Below are 20,288 nucleotides of genomic sequence, written 5' to 3' on the forward strand. Positions count from 1 at the left end.
AGTTGAAATGATGTTTGAATTTATTTGTATGTTGACGTTTACATTCCAACAATATTTTTCACGATGTAACTGCTGTTTAGATTGCAAAGCACCCACTGCATTGTAGTGTGAGCGGCGGCACAGCAGGCGGCGCGCGCTATTTTAACGACAGGTAACCGTTGAAGCGTGAGCTGATCCAGGGTCAGCTATTTTAACATTCAAATCCATGGCGTAGAATGCAACCTCAATAAAAGCTGATCTGAGAGCAGCCAACATTCCACTGTGACACACGTTGGAGGAGGCACCGCGCGCCGGGGAGAGACGTTGGATTCTAAATTTTAGACAGCTTCTGAAGGCGGTTTCTGACGGTAGCCAATCTGTGACAACGACGTACCCGCCCATTCGGGCAACGCTGGTAATTAAAGCATACTGACAAGCTGTTAAATTACAATCAGAGCAGAGGAATTTTGGTGAAAAACCCAAGCCAAGCCCCCTTCACAGTTTACCTCAACATTAACGCGTCGACTTCAACCTAACTACTTGGTAGTGGAGGAGCATACCTGTAGTTCGCGCAGCGTTACCCTCTGGAAGTGACGGGAAAACCTCAGGAGGATGCCGAATTTTTCGAACTTGAAGTGATAATCGTTCCGGCAAGATGTGAGATGAACCGGGTGAAAACAGCGACCGAGGCCAACGACATCATGTTGGTCCGGAGCTCGGTAAGAAGTGCGCTAGCTCGGTTCGTTAGCACTGTGGGCTCATGGTGTTTATACTGACACGTCCAGTACAAATGTAACTGTTTCTGGATATCTTTTGGGATGAAACTGACAAGCAGTGTTATCTCAGTATCATTGCCTTATTTACTTGTTCGTTGCTAGCCGTAGAATTAACGGCTATTAAGCGCTACTAGCTAAATCAGTCAGCTAGCTAGAGTGATGTAACGTCAGCGTTAATTCAATCGTTTAAATCATTTCACTCAAGCTGTCTTTAGGCTTGTGTTGATTTATGAGAAAGTAAACATAGGACACAGCTCTGATTTAGAGGTCCAAACATTAACTGTGCTGAAAGTTAGGTTCCTGTATGTTGCCTAAAGACAGTTTGTTCCCACATGAACCCACCGGTATGTGTGTACTCGTTTCACTTCGTTATGCTAGTTTCAGTGGCAGCCAAAAACCAGCAGAAATCTGTATTTTTAAGAATTCTGAGTGATCTAAACTAGAAAAGTATAACTTCATATATCTCTGCTCACGTTACTTAGTGTATAAATGTCCAGCTCTAACGGTAAAACCGCGATTTATTTAGTTAAACCAAACTTTAATACTGACTTGAGGCAGTGTTAATTTCGTTGACTAAAACTGAAACTAAAAAATGTTCGTCAACAGCTTTTTTTCCATGACAAAACCAAGACTAAAACTAACAAAAATACACCTGTGATGACTAAAACTGACATAAACTAATTTTATTTTTCGTCATGATGACTAAAACTAGACTAAAATGTAATGGAGTTTTCGTCGGACATTCAAAATCTGTGATATTTCTGTACTGGTGGTAAATCTGTCAACAAACAATGCATCTGTAGCTTTTCTGCCTCTCAGCTGTAGAAAGCAGGGATCCCAGGTTTGGAGAGAACACACTACCATGATTTGGTACCAGCTTTAGGCAAGAGAATAAATGTTTGGACTAAAGTAAAGACTAAAATTTGAGGACTTAAACTAGACTAAAACTAGACTAAAAATAAAAAGAAGAGAAATGACTAAAATGTGACTAAAACTAAAATGCATTTCATTTAAAGACTGAAACTAAGACTAAAATTAAAAATATGCCAAAATTAATACAGACTTGAGGTCCAGATAAAAAAAAAAAATAATAACACAACAAACAAGAACAGCATAAGACATCCATGTTTCAAGAAGGCACAATAAAAGTTGGCTCTTTTAAGTCCCACTCATAGAAAAATCTCTCATCAAAATATTCTCAAAGGGAAGAATTATCAGCAGAAATTATTAATCATGCAGACTAACTAGTCCCAGTTCATCCCAGATCTAATGCTGTTTGCTAACTAGCATGTTTCAAACCCTTAATATCTGGTGCAGCGACATCCATTCTTACAAAGGGAAACCCAACCCCCGAGTCCACCAGCCTTTGCAGTAGGGCTGGGCATTGCTAAGAACCTCATGATTCAATTCGATTTTGATTCTTTAGGTTGCGATTTAATTCAATATTGATTCGATAGTGATTTAAATGCTTTGATGTTGATTCAGTAAGAAGTAGAAATACACAAATGACCTGTTGACATTTTTTAATAATTATTTTCATGCCCATGTGAACATATGTGGTAGGTCACCTCAAAATTTTTTTGCAATAAAACATCTGAGAATAAAAATTTGCACAATAATAACTTATTTGTGCAGAAGGAGTACAAAAGTAAAAAAATATGCCAGTTCTGTATAAACAATGAAAAAGTAAAGTACATGTAAACTTTAATAATATTTCTTTTCTCTTGGAAATTGTGATAAACCTCACATAACATGGTTATGGTTGGTTGTTGTTTGGTTGAGTGGAGCCTCCGTCCATACAATGCAAATCACACACACAGTGACCCCCACTGGCCAGGAGGTGAATCGGTTCAGAGGATTTGCTGAATCGATATTGAATTGAGGGGGGAAATATAGTGATGCATCGATTAATCGATATTTTCACCCACCCCTACTTTGCAGTCCTTGGCAGCATGCAAATCAACTTAAAACAACCTGAAGAACCCTCTGACTGACTAAAGGTTAAAAAATAAGGGTTTGTCAACTCTGGCTGCTGCTGTGGGTCAGTTATCCTTCTCCTTTTAAAGTAGCTTTGGTAAGCACTCCCAAACTTTGTGGTAACTTCTGTATAAAAATGGACTAAGCACTTTAACGCCTTAACACAAGCTCTACTCAGTTATCACCAGTTCTTTTTAAAATGTATCATCATCTCATATTTCAAATAAATCTTGGAAATTTTTTTAAGGTAGCCTTGATAAGGACTTGGAATCATTAGGAGTACCAATAAGAGTGACATTATCAATAAAAAATATAATCCCCATCCCAAATTGCACCATATATCATAGTTTTCATTCCTTCTTTTCTGAAAACAAGAGACCTTTATGTATTGTGGCTCTTGCAACAACATTTTTTGTCAATGTGGCTCCCGGCTATGGCAAGGTTAAGCACCACTGATGTACAGTATTAACTCCTGCAGTTCCAAACCTCTCACTTGCACCACACCATCTTGGTCTCTTCAGTAATAATCTCAGTGCATCATCAAAGGCTACTTTTAACAGCTGTCATCTCATCATTCCAAATTGCTAAATGTTGATGTGATGCTATAAGATTTAACAATATAGATGCTCATGTCAGTACCATGACAACAAAAAAATGAAGTCCAAGGCAACCAGTTTTCTGCAGTTTCTTGTCTTTATTTACTGTTTACACAGTCCAAACTGAACAAAAGTTTGGACCATAATCGTTAGATATTTCTGGTGTTTTTGTACATTTTGGAAACTGTGCTGGAGTTTGCCTGCAGAAATTGATCTGTTCCCTCCATCTCCAGTAAAGAGGAAAACAGTCTGCACACTGCTCAGCTCCCAACTTTATTTTTTCACAAAGCAATGTTTTGATCTTCCTGGGGCCTTGTTCAGCAAAATACTGCCTCGTGTAAAATTAAGCTACCCATAGAAAACTGGACAGTGAGCTGATTGTTTTCCTTTTAGCTGCAGTTAATCATTTTCTCGTCCTACACATACCTTCAGTACAATTCAGCACTTTCAGTGGTTACAGTAACAGAGATTGTAACTTTTAGAAATAAGTTCTGTGTTAAGATTTAAAATCAAACATGTTGACAACCTTACAGGAAACACTTCTGTCCAATATTAATTTGCAGTGGTCACACTGGAAGCCTTAAAATTGCTAGAGTCTACATTTGTACAAACGTCTTAGAAACTGGGATTGCTGCTCACCTCACTGTGTGTATCAATGGCCTGTATCTTACAGTTAAGTAGCAGTTGCCAACTACGTTTGTCATAATTCAAGATTATGAATCTCTGTCAAGATACAAGTACAATCAAATCATCTACATTGAAAAACCTTTTTGCTCTTTTCAATTAGCAGAAAGAAATAATAATAGTCTGATCCCTATGCCACTGGGAGAAAAGATCTTATGCAAGTTGGAAAGTCTCAGTGTCCAATCAAAGGTACAGTTTCCTCACTACTTACTCAATGATTCTTTATATAAAACAAAACACTTTCCTTATATTTACAGTTTTTGGCCTCCAAGTCCCTGGTCTACAAAAACTTTAACCTTCCCTGGTGCCTGCCCTTTCCTAATTCTACCATCAAACAGCATTAATAGATACTCGCATATTCTTAATAATAACACTAGAAATGTCAAACCTGATCCATCCATGTTCTTGGTCAGGATATGTCACTCCCTACTCAGTTCTTTACCATTGTGAGAGAAGGTCAGGTGAATTCTGTGCCATTTCCATTTCAAGTTCATACGCCAATATTCCTTACATATTTTTGCTAAAGTTATATATAAAGTAGGGGTGTGACGAGATCCCGTGCCACGAGATTTCTCGTTGCGGAAAAATCAATCTCGCGAGATCAATATTGCACAGACACTTGGAGCAGCAGCTCTCCTAACAGAAAACAATACCAAACCTGAAGTTATGAAAGATCACGAACATGTCCTGGACATTTTAAAACTCTTGGTGAGAGAGCAAATGAGGAAACGGAGCTGATCCGGTATCCATTAAGATGACCGCTCCAACCACTCCCTCACGTGCGCTACTTGGGCCGTACATGATCCGCCTATGCATCATCATAACGGTGTGAATTGATGCAATGCTGCTAGTGAAAGTCTGTGCAGTCTCCTTGAAGAGAATACAGCGTTTATTTAGTTCGTGTATGTGCACAGACTCGCTCGTAGTGCCGCTACTTGAGACTTTATAACTTTGAGTCGCGGCTTCGTCATGTCTCCTTCTCATCTCACCGCCTGTCAGTCACACATCCATCAGCTGTTGGCTGTGCTATCAGCAGTCAGAAGCTTAATATGTGTAGCGCAACGGGTCTGCATACTGCAGCGGTAAACATAGCAAAACAAACTCTGTTTGAGTGCCATAGAGTCCACTGTTGCCTCCAAAAAGCGAAGTTAGAGCTTCAGTTAAACACACCCTGTTTGTTGTATGACAGCAGACAGAGACACACACTCTCTCACCAACGCACACACATTAACACACGCTCATCTGTACATCGTGTCCAACACTATTAAAGCTCAGATGAGAAAAAAGACCACAGAATGATAAAATAATCTATTTCTTTAAATTACAGCGTGTTATTGACTTAAAGATGTATTTTGAGTGTTTTAAATATGGATGTCCTTAAAGAGGATGAAAAATAGTTTGATTTTACTGATGCAGCTCTCTATATTTCAGTCTGTTGTAAACAGTGCTTCAAATACTTTTAAAATAATCTAAATGCTTTTATTATATACATTGAAGTATAATATTGAAAATGGTTATTGTAATTGTAGCGATGAGTGCATAGTGTAGTAAATTAAAGATTTTGTAGACTGTCAAAATGAAAAGTTTGATTTGAAGAGCATTAAATTGTACAGTTTGAGTCAGCGTTAGACAAAACACCCTTTGGAAGCACTGATAGCCTATTCAGTACTTAGTTCAAACATTTTTGAATAGACCTGAATGCTTTGCAGTTATGACTTTCAGTTGTATAAAGGACATATTATCTACCCATTTTTTTTCCAAAATTTAAAAAAAAGTGTAAAATCTCGTCTCGTCTCATGAGATAAGTGTGTCGTCACACCCCTAGTATAAAGCTTTTCAATTGTAAAATTTGAGCTCTGAAATCTGAGCTGAGTCAAGCAGAGCTTAGAGAGGAGCAGGCAGGGTTGCCAGGTCTGCGGTTTTCCCACGTAATTGGGCTACTTTTACGCACTGCCGCAGGTAGTTTTTTTTGTCCGCGGGTTGAGCGGACCCATTTTTTATGTCTTGTGTATGAGTATTTAATTTCTGTAGCAGAACACACTACTCTTATTTACACTCAAGTACAACTAAAACAACCAGCAGAGAGGCAGGAAAACATGGAACATGGCACACAGACATACACGCCACCCACAGAGAAGCAGAATGTGTGCGGGCAATCAAGCAATATATGCAGTGTGGCAGAGGTTTTACTGTATTTTGAATTTCAGCATAGGGCTTTGTTTTGGGCTAGTTTTGTGCTAGTTTTTATCTGCAATTGGGCTGGTTTTGTCACACAGACCTGGCAACCCTGGGAGCAGGGAAGTAGACTATCTGGTAGATGTGTTATGTTTGAAAACTTCATTTAAAATGATCATAGTGGGTCCCATTGAGTGTGTGACGCCATGGACAACCACCTACACATGGTAATACAGTCGTACATTTTGCCGATAGTTAGTGCAGATTCATGATTTATACTGCCAACATGTATGGCAGATATATCCACTGTAAATATCTGCAGTTCTGAAAATTTCTGCTGATGTTTGACCTTTATCATGTTGATAATATTGTGTTTCCTTAAAGATGTACAACCACCACCACCGTGATTCAAGCACTCATTTGTAATGAGCACTGTAGTTAGCGTAACTTGAGTACTCACACTGCACAAGTTAAAATTGGGAAAAAATGTTCACAAATGTCAAAGTTTCCTGTGAAATGTCTGAAAGACAGAGATTGAAGTCACATCTATCTGTAACTCTGTTGTCTCTTTCAGACAGCTCAAATACATACACTAACAAAAACACTCTTGCAGTCTCTCACACACACAGCATCACCAGCAAACACAACCAGCAGCTAAATCATAACAGATGTTCCCTGTCAGCTACAACCAAAATATCAAACATGGCAGAAGTTCTTCTGACCAGTCATGAACAGCTGATCGATGTGTGATCAACCACTGTGTTCCCCTGTGCACTGCACAACTAACTCAGTTTGAGGCTGACATTCAGACTCTACTTTAGAACCAGTCTGACGACTCAAAAACAGGTCACAAGCAGCTTGAAATCATGCCTGGCCTAAAGTAGACAAAGGATCAGCCTGGAAGTGTTTCATAAAGTTATCTTCAATCTTTGTTTGTATAGCACCAGTTCATAACAGATGTTATCTCAAGACACTTTACAAAAAGCAGGTCAACTTTGTACTCTTGGTTATATTACTACATAGAACCAACATTAGTTCACTGCAAGCACAGTACTAAGCTACATGCAGCAAAGTTACAACAAATGCCTTTAACTGGGAAAGCAGAAACCTCAAACAGAGGCAGAATTATGTTAAACAGCCAACTGCAGAGACGATATGAGCATTAGTATGGCCAATGGGACTGAGAATCACTTTCCTTTCCTTTGTCATTTGTGTTAGTTTTGAATTTTGATGCTGCCAGTGAGTGTAATACATGGAAATGTGACATTTTGATGTGAAGCTATGAAATAGTGCTGATTTTACTGGAGCTAATGTGCAGTCCGTAGTTGTAAATATGTACCACTGATCTCTCTATGAAAGCATCATGCAAATGGCAGTAAACATGTCTGCAATATCAAAGCTCATCCGACTTTAATGCCCCCAAAATACTTCACTGGTATATTTACCCATGTTAGTTCAACATTCATCTTCACATCCAGAGCTGAAGCTGCAGCTTTCATTCAAAGAGTCCAAACAATCTCAAAGGTATTCAGTTTCTAATGTTATATAGCAGAGAAAATCAACAGGTACTCATATCTGAAAAGATAACAGAGAGCAACTTTAGTGTTTTTGCAATGAATGGCTGACACACTTAGAAATAATTTCAGATTAATTTTCAGTCACCTCATCTGGTTCTAGAGCGCTTTTATTCCACTTCACCCGGATTTCATACATTCATCCAAGCTCAGCTTTGCCTGCAGCATGCAATACAAGAAGAGCAACACTTCCTTTATACTGAAAACTGACTCTGCTGTTGTCTGTCTTCAGTAGAAACCAATTAAACCACATCCTATTGTTGCTTTTGAAGCCACAGAGCGACACGTTGAATTATTTGGAGATAAAAACTAGAGGGTTAGGTTGTCTGTTTTCTGGTTAAGGTTTGCCTCCTAGTTCAGATGTTCCAGTGAAGTTTTACCACAACAATATGGTTAAAATCAAAATCACGATTAATTGATCTTTTTACCTCTATTATGTTTAATAAATGATTCTTCCACCCCAAACCTCCTACTCTGTTTTTTTCTGAAAATACTTGTATAATTTTAAAACAAATAATTGAAAGAAGCATGCACAGATTAACAATTTATGGTTATTTATTGAAACTATTTAAATCCAAACACACATCAGCTGAAATGAAAATCTTTTTTGTAAAGTCAAATTTTCCAAGACAAGTAGAAGATAAACAACTTGTATTTCTTGGTAAGAAAATAAATTATTTTTATGCTTTTTTATAAAAAGTAAAAATTAACTTTGCTGCTCACATTGCACAGTCAGCTCCGTGTTTGAGTTTTAGTGGACTGGATGGGAAAGGGGACGCATGAGTAGTACTTCTCTTGGGTTTACAGCAGGCTACATGCCTTGCAACACCTGGCTACCTATCACATCACTGCACGGCCAGTAGTTTGCTTTTAAGGGGGTGGAACATTAGGAGACAGTGAATTACAAGGGAAAAAATTGAAATGATTGACACAGCAGGTTTATGTCGGTTATAGGTTCTAAATGTTGGTTTCAGTTATTTTTCAATTAATTGCCAGCTCTACATGCAGGAATAAAATACCCAACATTATATACCCTGGCATAGCAGGTTATATGCATCACTGGCATAGAAATGTTAATCTTCTGAAACAGCTTCTATATCAGCTTTAGTGTTCAGATTTTAAAGGTTAAATGTGTAGAACTTTAGCACTGAAATGTCTAAATTAAACACAACTAAATCTACAGTACGTTTTTTTCTTGAATACTTAGATTCCCTGAACTATTGCCAACAGTTTTTAAAGCCACAGATATTTGTTAATTTTTATAGTTGTTTGGAAATTTTTGCAGTGGTGGCTGCCATAACAGAAACATGTTCATCATTATTGTGAAAGTACTAAATGTTAAAGTAAAGACTGCTACTTAGAGAAACAGGGACTGCTCATTGAAGCTGCCGTTCTGTTGCTGTACCTCAGTCAGATTTTTTGCTGCTCACTTGTGATGGAGCACAATTATTCTCTGGGATGCACTGATATAAAAGTTAAACATAGTTCTCAGCTAGTATCGGCCACTTTGACAAACATCAGCCATCTGCAAATAATGTGGTATGAACTGGCATCAACAGCAAATGTTAATCTGCACACCTAATTACTGAGACAGAACAAGATTATTTTATCGGACAGATTAAAACAGTCTTGTACAACGTAGCCCCGTGGATCCATCCAAGCCATGTTGAGCTCTGCTCGCCTCCTTTGCTTCCTTATTCTTTTAAAATGAAGTTTCTATTCAACAATTACTGCGCTTAATACAGTGTGTTTACTTAACAGTAAACCACTGCTTTCGTTTCATGGATGTATTTTGCATAATGTGAGGTAAAAGCTGTTAACACTGGCCTTCCTTCTTCACGCTGTGAATAATCCCAGAGTATTTTGTGAGCAGCTCTCGGTGTGAACCAGGAAGACCACTGCATGTCATCTTTTCCTGTTATTATAACTGAGAGCTCTCTGGCAGCAGAGTTTACTTACAGTCCTGTGCATTTAATGCCTTCTTTGCTGAGAGTGTCCCATTCACACATCTGTTTTTAGCAGGCTGTCAGTTTACTCTCTAATGAACCATAAACAGAGATTATCATCATTTAGTTTCATCACTCACAGCCGTAAATCTGACTGATTTGACGTATAATGTGGAAAAATGTGCAAGTCATAGTCACACTACTTTTTCCATCTCACTGAGGCCCTTGAATCCAAGCAGAAACATGAGACTAGATGCTGTAGATTAAAAGTTATGACCGTAAAGTACATAGTGAGAGATGAATGGCACAGGTTTCCCTGGCAGTGGGAAATATTATAAACCACAGGATTTTTATAGTGACCACAGAGATAATGTTTTTGTGATGTGTGCACCTTTTAGGGCTACAACTATTTTGACAAGCTTCAAACAGACCAAATGTACTGACATTTTTTCATTCAACACAGTTTAAAACAATAAATCTTATGTTTTATTGATGACTGGTTGTACTGAAAATTATTGAAGCTTTAAAGAAACTTTGGATCTTCAGTCATGGTTTGAGCAAAAAGGGAAATGTCTATACGTTGTTTTATGAGCAGCTGAAAAAAATACATTGTCAACCTTTCCTCACAGAAACTTGTACGTGCAGTGTGTTTGTGCTGTTTAGACAGTGTGCAGGAGTTTGCTTGGAAATGTTGTTTATTTGAAAACAAGAAACTGCCCTGTTTGTGGTGCCTCAGACCTTTATAATGTCTCTGATATTCATTGATATGTTTGACTGTGTTAATATATGCTGAAATAGTGTCATTACATTAAAGTTAATTTTTAAACCACTTTATGAGTAAGGTATGAGTTAAGTTTGTCAAAATGTAAGATTTGTTGATGATAGCTCATGCTAACAAAGCGTTATCCCTGCATTTGCATGACAATTCTACCTCATGTACATCACTGATCACTGACTGACCTCCACCTGTGGTAAAAATTTAACATTCAATGTACACTTTACGTTAAAAACCTAGTGTCCATGCATTTTATTCATCTTTTTAATTTTGATTTGCTTGATTTTAGACTTTATTAGTGATGTGGGTAAATTAACGCATATCTATGGATGTATATATTTTTTGTTCTCCATATTTTTTGGTGTTATTTAAGGTGCCTTCTTCTACTGCTTTACTAGTTTGATAACTGGCTGCTTTCCCAGTTTGGATCAATAACGTAAATCGATCTGTTAGCTATGATAGTATTGTTAAGTATTGAAACTTAAAAGTACATATATTATATGAGATGAATATGTAGGAGGGGAATGAATCCATCAAAAATTGTACATAAAGGTAAAATAGTACTGCACAGCAAGGTTGTAATAGTTTTGGATTTTTCAATAGTTTTTATTTTTTATTTTGTTTTCTTTTTTCAATTACAGTTTAGTTTTTATTTGTTCTTACTGCTGGTTTGTTTGTTCAGTTTTTATTTTGCAAAAATGTTCGTTTCAGTTTCATTTCTATTAGTTTTAGTGTTAGTTTTAGTTTTTCAGATACATGTTGGGGCTGAGGGAACGTCATACATTTTTAAAAACATTCAAACAGGCTTCTCTTCACTTTTCATTTTATTTGTTTAATGATGATGTTTGAATACAACTCTAGACATTAAACTACCACTGTGTGAAGTCAAAAATGAGCAATCACCCATAGTGGACCTAAGACTTTAGTTGCAATAGTCTAAACAACATGGTCATCACTGTGGAATTTTTTACTAGAATCATATTAAAGTTTAAATTCTGTTATTCAGACAACACTAGTTCTCATAAATTCTTATACCTGTTCCTGTTACCAAAGACTTTTTTCACAGATTTGACAAACATTTAAGGTACCTTGACAGTGGAGTTTTGTTTCCATGGGAGGTTTGATTATAAATTAGTTCTGATTTTTATTTCCGAGGTAGGAAACATTGGTACAACATGCCAGAGCCAGTTTCCTTTAGGTTTGTAGGTGTTTTTAAAGAATCATCAGTACATCAAATATGAGAACCACAGTAGAGACTTCAGATCACCAAAATGAGAAGCAGCAGAGAAGCTGTGAAGTCGTCATATCAGACTACACTGCTGGTTATAGATGTATGAGATGAGTTTTGAACAGGAAATGAGGTTGTTTCCCACAGATGAATAGTTAATGTTTCTGCTTCTCTTCTCGCCGCAGCGTGGCCGAGCCAAAGTGACTCATGCGGTGGTGGTGATCTTCCTGGAGTTCTTTGCCTGGGGGCTTCTGACTACGCCCATGCTGACCGTGAGTAAACACACCTGACCTTTAGCATCAAAACACCAGGGGTTGTCAAAGTTTTCTAACCTTTGAGACCCTTCAATACCCCGTGTTTTAAAGTGATTAAACATGATACCGACAGGTTTAATAGTGGACCAACGTTTCTAACTAATGAGACTCATGAGAAAGTTTGGGGATCTGACTCCAGCTACATTGAGGCAAGAAAGATAACTGGTCTGCAGCAGCTCACAATATAATTAGCCTTTTATAACTACACTGCACCACAGACACCTCAGTATTAACCACATTGACTAGAAGCACTGATTCACATCTATAGATGACATATTTCTAATAAATCATTTGGTAATTATGAGTTCCCAATCATTCACAGACATCACGCCATCAAGGAAAATTACTTCCTGAAGAGTTCACTGTATTTCCATTTTTTTGTGAACAGTCTGATCTGGAGATATCACTAGCATTCCTCTGTCCTTGGTAATTATAAGATTTATTCACATGTTTCAAGTACTTCTTTATTCAGTGCTCACATGGTATTTTGAACATTAAAGTTGTTGGTTAATCTGTCTGACTTCTTAAGTAACCACGCAGCTTCAGCTCTTTAACTTGGTAAATAAAAGTCTTTCTGTTTCCATGGTGTGTGCAAAACCACCACAGATGGAGAGTTACCAGTACTTGGCATATCAGATATTTTATTTGTCATCCTGTTGGAGTTTCACTTTAGTTTTTTTAATCATTTTAAGGGATTTCTTTTTTTCTGGGAGAGAGCAAAAACTTGTTTTTTTTTGCACACATAGTGCTGCAAATGTTGGTTTGAGTCTGATTTTGAAAAATTCAAACTCATCCTTTGATTATGTCGCTGATAACGGGCATACTGGCCTAATGGAAACAATAACAGCCCTTGAAATTGAAGCAGCAGGTCTCTGTGCAGCATTTTCTGTCATAAAACTAAGAAATATAATAAGATTATGTTGCACTGATTCATTGTGAGCTGAGAATTTTAAATCTATCACATGGAGTGGACCAGTAGAAACAGCCAACATTGTGTACGGCTGCTTTCTAGAGAACTTGAAGATACACTTGAGACAAATCCAATTTTTTTGTTCAGTGCATGTTAACACCCAACCCATTTTAGTTTTTTTTCATGAACTTATCTACACACATGTGGACTTCAACATACATTTCTGCTCTATATCAGCCTTTCATACTTTACACAGGGGCCTGTAAATGTGGCAGGTAATTCATTTGTAGTTTATTCACTGAACCACGTTGAGTTTGGACAGTTTATATTTTCATTATAAATCTAACGTGAGACGGTGAAATAAAATCAGTGTATCAAAGGAGACATGTAGCAGCAGACTTTCCCCTCTCTGTTTATCTGGAGTCTGCTGCAGACAACACTCGCGCTACCTCAGCCATAATGAGGGGAGTGTTTTTGTATCAGTTAACGATCTCATACGGCGGTTGTATATGGATAAAGATGTAGACGTAGTCGGCAAACTCACCGTCCTGCAGTAGTGTCTGTCTGAATTTAGAAAAAAAAAAAAAATCATAGCTTGAAGCATCGATTTAGATCGCTGTTTTGACTTTCCATCGATCTGATTGGATCATCAATCATCCAATCGATATATGTCGATGAATCGTTACACCTCGAGTTAACAGTACTGCCTGAAGGACTTTTATTTTGAAGTGCTGTTCTTATGTGCTGTTGAAGAGCTGATAGGTTTGGCCAATAATATAATTAAGAAGCATTGGCCAACAGCTACTTTGACTTCTCATTTTTCATTTAGAACTAGGATTTGAATTATTTTTGGGTGATGGACAAGTTAAAAACACAAAACCAAGAAACAACAAGCCGGAACAACAGAACAGATGTTAACTAAAGGTTAAAAAAGCTGAAGGGAGTAATGCAGAAAGTATCATTAGGGCATGGTGATCTACAGCATGAGTATGTGGCAATATTTCCACAGCCTGACAAGATCCTAAAACTATCCATTTATTATAGTTCAGTTATCCAAGCGTCTTTTCATGCAGAGCTAGTGCCAACTTTTCTTCCATCCACATCTTCAGTGTCAGGGTTTTTAGCTCTTTCCATCGCCTAAAATATCACTGGGAATGTTATTTTGGTTTTCCTTATAGTCTCTTAGTTTATTGTCTCTAAAACTGTCCTTATGGTGGGAGAGGTGGTCAAGTACAGACTGGATTTAGTATAAACATTTAAGAAATCCACTTTTCACCGTATCAATGATATTAAAAGGTACGTTAGGTACAAAACATAAATATAGGAGTTCACAGCCCTGAGAAGTTATAACGTGTAGTAGTTTGAACGTCTGTGCCACTGTGAATTGCACCGTTTACGTCACAGTGTCGCTCAGCAGGAATGTGGCCTTGCAAATATTTGAATGGCCCATGCCGGGGTGTGTTCAGTACAGGATGTTCACCTACGTATGCTTCTACCTCCATCAGAGTTTAACTCAAATATCAACTGACAACTACGTATGTCTATGCGTGCAGTTGTAAAGAATAATTTCAAAGTGAGAAAGTTTTGGTACGAAACCATTTTTTCAGCTGATTTAGATGACCTTACAGAGCAAGCCAGGGCAACACAGCTCAGGTGGTGTTGTCTCTGAAAGACAAACATGAGGCACCAGAGCTGGAGGATCAACCGATAAGATCAACATCAGCTGTTTTGAGCATTATGGTTCAGCAGTGAGATCTAGGGGAAAGTGCTGATGTTTTTAAGTGGGGTGTGTGTGTGAAAACATGTAAAAAATGGTGTTTATGGCAGGTTGTCCCTGTTTCACAATGTTAAACTTTGGCTGTGTAGCTGGTTAAGATTAAATGTTATCAGTATGTTTGATCCAGCAGCAACAAAAACCTACAAAGCCACATAATATTTAGGTAAATTCTTGTTTTCAGTGACCAAAAACTGAAGGCAAACTCATGCATACAAATGTCGCCATTATATTTGTGCAATTGAGACAGTGTTATTGCTCATAATCCAGTTGCACTGACCTGTGAATTTGAACAGACCATCATTGCTCAGTCTCTCTCAGGCTGATCTGTAGTTTTTTTCAAAGCTCCAGTACTTTTTTGATATTATCAGTCATTTAGAAAAGGAGACTGCATCAATTTAAAACCTGTGGTACTATAAGTATCAAAGCAGGGCTTTTCACAGACATATGGAGTAGTCAGTGAGTAGGAACAAGCAGCCAGCTGTGATAGTCCACTCCAGAGGCATCTTCTGTTTTTTCTGGATGAATTAATGACTAAATCTGTCACTGAACAAGTGGAGTGTACAGTCAGGACATCAGTTTGTCCTTGAGCAGCTGAACTCTGCAGCTCTGAGTGCTGACTCCTCATCTGTATCATTTCAACAAAGGAGCCACAGTTTGTATGCATTACAAATGTGCACAGGACATGATTCATTATGATTTTCTTTGGTGCATTTTCTGCATTCGTCACACAGCTCTCTCATTTGGATGCTCTTTAGAACGGTCTCGGGTAGGGATGTCTTTTCAAGCAAAGATACTGTTCAGTAGACACTGCCAATTCTTCAGGTTAATCTGCATGATTAAGACAGGCGAGATAGGCTAGCAAATGATGTTTAGATGTGTTGTAGCCCCATTAGGCAGAAGTACAGCATTAATACCAGGCACCATTAAAAAAAACTGATCACTTCCCAGAACTACACTCCAGGCATGGCTGCTGCCCTGTGTCACTCCGCCCAGTGGTTCACTCAAGAAATAGTTCAGAGTATTTGCTTCATGCGTCGTAATGTTACATAATTATACGTTATAATTTCATAGCGTGGTGAAGGTGCAGGTCACAACTTGTCCACGAGAGCGTTTTGGAGTTGTTGGATTGTGTATTTGATGAGTTTGATGAGGGAAAGGCGGAATACCGTCTGCTTACATTGAGTTGGCAGAGCAGGTCCGAACTCGGCAGGGCCGATCTAAACAGCTTGCACCGACAACTGAAGGTAACGAACCTATTACTAAGACTATAGAAATTATGGCAATGGACGAAGTTGCCAAAATGTTTAAGTATCCCTTTAAGAAATAATTGCAATCACAATATTGGGGAAAACTATCGCAATTAGATTATTTTCCCAAACCGTTCAGCTCTACCTTACAGTCTGTTTGTTGGATGCTTAATGAACTCTCATCTAACCGAAATGTTGTTGGTTGGAGAGTCATGAAGGGACAGTGGAGGAGGTGAGCTAGGCAGGAGTGTGCAGCAGAGTGAATCAAAGAGATGCATAGTGTCTATGAACCAGTGTTTTTGGGAGGTGTAAAAGCACAATCCTGTGTTATTGTTTCAGGTTCTCCATGAGACGTTTCCTCAGCACACTTTCCTGATGAACGGTCTGGTTCAGGGTGTGAAGGTAAGACCTCATACACAGCAGCAACACAAACACATTGATAAAAACATCATCATACTTAAGTCTTTAATTGAAGATCAAGCACCGGTGGAGAAATTTGAGAGATGTTAAGCAAAAACAACACAAATATGGAGTTTCACCCACATAAAATAATTTATGTTTGACGGCAGCACTTGTCAGGTCGTCCAGAGATTGGCATTAAGGATGAATCTACCACAGAGTCTACCACATTTCATGCTCCTAGAGAAAGTCCGTTTGTAGTGTTTGTCCAACTAGAGCTGGACTTTTAAATTATATGTTGATTACTGAGTTAAACTAAGCTGAATTCCTCAAAATCAGACTAATACTCCCAGATAATGTGGTTATGGACCGATTTGACTGTGCATGTTAATATACTGACTGATCTAAGCCTTTTCTCCTGATCTTGATGGCTAAATTCAGAGTTCCCACAGCTATTAACAGAGCTCTGTTTGTCTGATGTATAAAGCTGTAAAATTTACTGATTGGAACTGTTCATACAAAAACAAGTTTATTTTGATCATTTGAAGTTTTTTTTTTCTTTACCCAATTTTAATACATGATCTTTGACAGTTTTATGTGTACATTGTGCAGAAACGTTGCTTTTTATTCCTGTTCAGGGCTTCCTGTCATTTCTGTCGGCTCCTCTGATTGGTGCTCTGTCAGATATCTGGGGCAGGAAGTCCTTCCTCCTTATGACGGTCTTCTTCACCTGTGCCCCCATCCCCTTCATGAGGATCAGCCCATGGTGAGTCAGACAGTCTGTCTGTGATGGTTAATGCCTATTTCTGACAAAGAACTTTTTGTTTTAGAGACTTTGTAAGCAGCGTGAGGTTTCAGGCAGCAAAAGCTGTAAGATAAATGAGCAAATATCAATTTTAAAGGCATTAAATATTTAGTTTTGGGTTTATAGATGGAATGTTTACCATTAAATTTTTAATAACCTCATAACTTCTCATTTAAACAAACACCTCCAGGTTAATCTTCTTCTGTCATGCCAGCCTGAACAACTGATAACTGTTAAAATTAATTTTTGCAGAGAGCTTGCGAGTATTTCTTCTCATAAACTCGACTCGTGTGTGCTGAGTCTGTTGTTCCTGGAAATAATCTAAATATATCTTTCACATCAGATCAAGTGACAAAGCAAACTCAACATCACTATCTTCTGTTTACAAAGAAGCTGAACGTCTGCTGTACATCAGTGATTGTGGAGATGACACAAATGTGTTCATAAGTGATCAGTCTGTTGAGAAGAATCCAAAATTGCCTCCTAAAAAGTTTTTATTTGACCAAAAGTTTAAACTTGAACATATTTTTTAAAACACCCTTCAAAATTGAGAAAATCTACTATCTACCGGGGTTCGAATCCAGCCTGAGGCCCTTTACCGCATGTCTCTCCCCAACTCTTGACCCTGTTTCCGACTCTATCCACTGTCCTCCTCTATCTAATAAAGGCACAGCAATGCCCAAAAATAAATCTAAAAAAAAAAACCAAACAAACAAAAACAAATTAAAAAATCAACTGCCGTTTTTGCTTATTTGATGATGCATCCTATCGGCTCCCCATTAGCAAGTTTGTTTTGAGCAAATTTTCTTCAGAAAGCTTTTTTGATAAGCTTTGATGTCCTTTGCTGAAGTCCAGCTGCATTTTCAATAGAAGATTTCCAAATAAATGATCTCAGTAACATGATGTGATGAAATCAAAACATGTAATTGAGATTTTTATGTCTGAAATTGTAACTGGATTTGAGGTCTGCAGCCTCATTCAGCACAGCTTGACTTCAACCTGTGATGATAGGTCAGTTTCACTGAAAATAAATTATTTTACTCAAATTTCTAAGATCATCCTACTTTTATCACTTCTAAAGTGGTCAATTTTGGATTTTGGACTTAAAGTTTAACAAAAATCAGATGTTTAATGGCATTAACTAGGGCTGGGCAATAAATCGCAAATTAAATCAAATCGCAATATGGCCTGCTGCAAATTTCAAACCACAGAAGTTGCAATATTTCTTTTACTTGATATGTGTCAAAATACCAGTTTAATAAATCAGTTTTTTGCAGCAGCAGAGATTTGATGGAAATTATGCAAACATTTAAGTGTCATTTTTTTAATAATGGTTTACAAAAATCCTCCTTTTTATGTTTTATGTATGTTTTTCTTTATCAAAATGAGTGACATAAAAATGATAATGACCTTAAGCAAAGCAAATGACATCACATTTGCAATACAAGCAAAAATAGTTATCTCATTCTATCTAAAACTGATGAAGCCTAGCGTTAATTCACAGAAGTCAGACCCCAGCTGTGATCAGCTGGTAGCCAGCCTCACCTCCCCCTCCCCAGCTGCCTCCTTTATAGCTTAAAGCTTGTTGCACCTCCATATTCAGATTCCTGCTACTATGGATTAATTGCTTCGGAATAATTTCATTGTTTTCAATACACATGGTCTTATTTATGGAATTATTTATTACTTAAATTTTTCAAAAAATACACAAGAATTACCCAAGAATAACTGCATATTCAATCGCAATATTTGGGAAAAAAATTGCAATTAGATTATGTTTGCAAATTGTTTAGCCCTAGCATTAACTTCAAGTCAGTTTCCTAAATTTTCAGTGCTTTTTGTAGAAGGAAATGTAAAGATACTTTATACCCTTGATGATGTGGTGTTTGTACTATTGTGAGTCTTAAAGATACTGCAAGATAATTGAGATGTGATGGACCTGAGAGGGATTTTGTGGCCATCAGGTGTTCTAATCTTGTGTCACAAACCTCTCAGCTTCCCTAAACAAACCAATCAGGGATAGGATTCATTTCCAAGATTGTCCTGAGTTAAGGATTTATTCAATAAAATGTATTCGACATGAGCACGAAGAAAGAACTTTTAGAAAAATGTGTTGCTAGATAGCAGTCTTGGCTTTGATTGTTCATGTCCAGGTGCGTACAAAAATCATTTAGTAGTTAGTGAACAGCATAGCTGTGCTACTTCAGGAAAAATTATGACCAGGTTTTGAATTTTTCTCTGCATGACTTTGACTGGATTCATGCTGCAGACCAAGGGGACTTGAATCAGATTTGTTTTTTGGTCCCTCATTTGATTTTTCATGTGATGTTGGCCACATTCATATGTGAATCAGTTGCAGGAAAAGTGCTGGATCAAAGAAGAGTTTTTTGATCTGGGAGAGTGGAGTATGTGTTTTGTTTCATTCCAGATGTACCTCCAAAATGACGTTATTTTTGGATTGTGTCTCTCTCACTCTCAAAAATCCCATGTACCCCCTGTTTTTAACAAACTAAGACATTATTACATGCCATTAGGGCTGAACAGTTTTTAAAAATATCTAGTTGTGATTATTTTGGCTCGCATTGCAAACTCTATGAATTGTTGTAATAAATGTAATGCTCATTTTTATGTCACTCTCATTTTCAATAAGAAAACATACAAAAGTAGGGAAAGTAGGAAACCTATGCAATTTATTCTAAAACAAATGAAACTTGAACATTTGTATGATGTGTAGGGCATAGCATCTATAGCCGTTTTTACACAGAGATTCCGCAGTAAAGGTGAAAAGGAATGCCCATCTCTGTTCCGCAATGAGCAATTCACACAAAGGTGTAACAGAGCCGTGCACACCCGAGCTTACACACACACACACCCCGGCCTCCCGTAATCAGATAGCAGCCGCTGCCCGAGCTGCTGCTTTCAATGAAACTCAAAACTCTGGATTTCTCGGTTCAAAACGTTGTGTTTTCTAAATGAAATACGGGGAAAATAACATTAACATTCATTTTGATCGATTAGATCCAATAGACCTTTTTTCCTCCATGTTTCTGAGTTGGAGGTCCAACTTTAAGCAGTGTCACAGCGCACATATTTATGTCGGAGGTCAGAAACTTCAGAGTACCGAGC

The 20,288-nt window shown here is 37.7% G+C and overlaps 1 protein-coding gene across 1 annotated transcript in view; it reads left to right on the forward strand.

Annotated features, from left to right (window-relative positions):
- The first annotated feature begins 470 nt into the window (after window positions 1-470).
- Window positions 471-20,288, forward strand: part of mfsd14bb (major facilitator superfamily domain containing 14Bb) — a 37,099-nt gene continuing 17,281 nt past the window's right edge. Inside the window, exons 1-4 of the mRNA XM_041786847.1 lie at window positions 471-698; window positions 11,896-11,982; window positions 16,298-16,360; window positions 16,996-17,123. Of these exons, the coding sequence (XP_041642781.1) occupies window positions 642-698; window positions 11,896-11,982; window positions 16,298-16,360; window positions 16,996-17,123 (335 nt within the window). The 5' untranslated portion in view covers window positions 471-641. The remainder of the gene's footprint in view (window positions 699-11,895; window positions 11,983-16,297; window positions 16,361-16,995; window positions 17,124-20,288) is intronic.

The sequence above is a fragment of the Cheilinus undulatus genome, linkage group 5 (assembly GCF_018320785.1).
Source record: "Cheilinus undulatus linkage group 5, ASM1832078v1, whole genome shotgun sequence".
Taxonomy (NCBI): domain Eukaryota; kingdom Metazoa; phylum Chordata; class Actinopteri; order Labriformes; family Labridae; genus Cheilinus; species Cheilinus undulatus.